The sequence below is a fragment of the Octopus bimaculoides genome, chromosome 5 (assembly GCF_001194135.2).
Source record: "Octopus bimaculoides isolate UCB-OBI-ISO-001 chromosome 5, ASM119413v2, whole genome shotgun sequence".
In the NCBI taxonomy this organism is placed as follows: domain Eukaryota; kingdom Metazoa; phylum Mollusca; class Cephalopoda; order Octopoda; family Octopodidae; genus Octopus; species Octopus bimaculoides.
This window is the reverse complement of record NC_068985.1, coordinates 31,105,675-31,106,601: the sequence shown is the minus strand read 5'-3', so window position 1 is coordinate 31,106,601 and position 927 is coordinate 31,105,675. Positions and strand designations below refer to the sequence as shown.

The 927-nt window shown below is 36.7% G+C and overlaps 1 protein-coding gene across 2 annotated transcripts in view; it reads left to right on the top strand.

Annotated features, from left to right (window-relative positions):
- The first annotated feature begins 65 nt into the window (after positions 1 to 65).
- Positions 66 to 927, top strand: part of LOC106867862 (uncharacterized) — a 92,070-nt gene continuing 91,208 nt past the window's right edge. For both annotated transcript variants that reach the window (XM_014912907.2, XM_014912906.2), the window contains exon 1: positions 66 to 523. In XM_014912907.2, the coding sequence (XP_014768393.1) occupies positions 442 to 523 (82 nt within the window). In that variant the 5' untranslated portion in view covers positions 66 to 441. The remainder of the gene's footprint in view (positions 524 to 927) is intronic.

The following is a 927-nucleotide window of genomic DNA, read 5'->3' as shown; positions in this document are numbered from 1 at the left end:
CTCTCTCTCTCTCTCTCTCTCTCTCTCTCTCTCTCTCTCTCTGTCTCTCCCTCTCTTTCTATCGCTGTCTTTATATATGCCTATATACATTTATGCACTCACATACATATCTTCTAACATGTTCTTAGTTACTCATGCCCCTCTAAATTCAGAACTTTTGAGGGCTGCAAGTCACGTGATAGTTGTGCTGGTGGGGGAACAGAAGCAACAAAAGCTTAAAGGAGCCGAGTAATTCTCTTTTGAAAAAAATCTCTGATTTATTTACTTCTTTATTCATTCATTTCAGTGTGTTTTCATCCTATCACACCACAACAGGAACTTAACTGATATAGCTGCCAAGTTCCAATGTCTGTTATGGTGGTATGCTGTCAGTTCCTTAATTCTTTATCTCTCCTTGTTGCTTTACGCTGCTTGTGGGATTTGTAGAAAATTTCTACTACAATGGATGAGGAAAAGAAAGGAGATGTATTGCTAGGAGTTTTACTACTTTTATTTACGTTTGGATTACCTACTGTCGTCGCTAGTAAGTAGAATTTTTTATACTTAGGCACGTATGTTTGCATGTGTGCACAAGTGCTTGTTTGGATGTATGTATTAATATGTGTATGCACTTTTACAATATGTGTCGACGTGCTAAGATATATGCACACAAATACATACATGTGTACACGTGCACACCAGTAAATACTTTTGTATGTGCAATCCCTTACTCGTCGCTCCCCCCCCCCGCCACACACATACAACAAAATTTATATACTCGTAAGAATCTCTAAAAGCCTTTTCTTATTCAGCCTTTGAATTGTCTGTGTTCCATATCCTAAAACTTTTAGTTGTCCTTCCAAATATTGTTATTAACTTTCAATTTTTCAGTTCACAATTTTTTTCCCTCTTATAACACAATATGCAATATTTTTAACGCGAATGTTA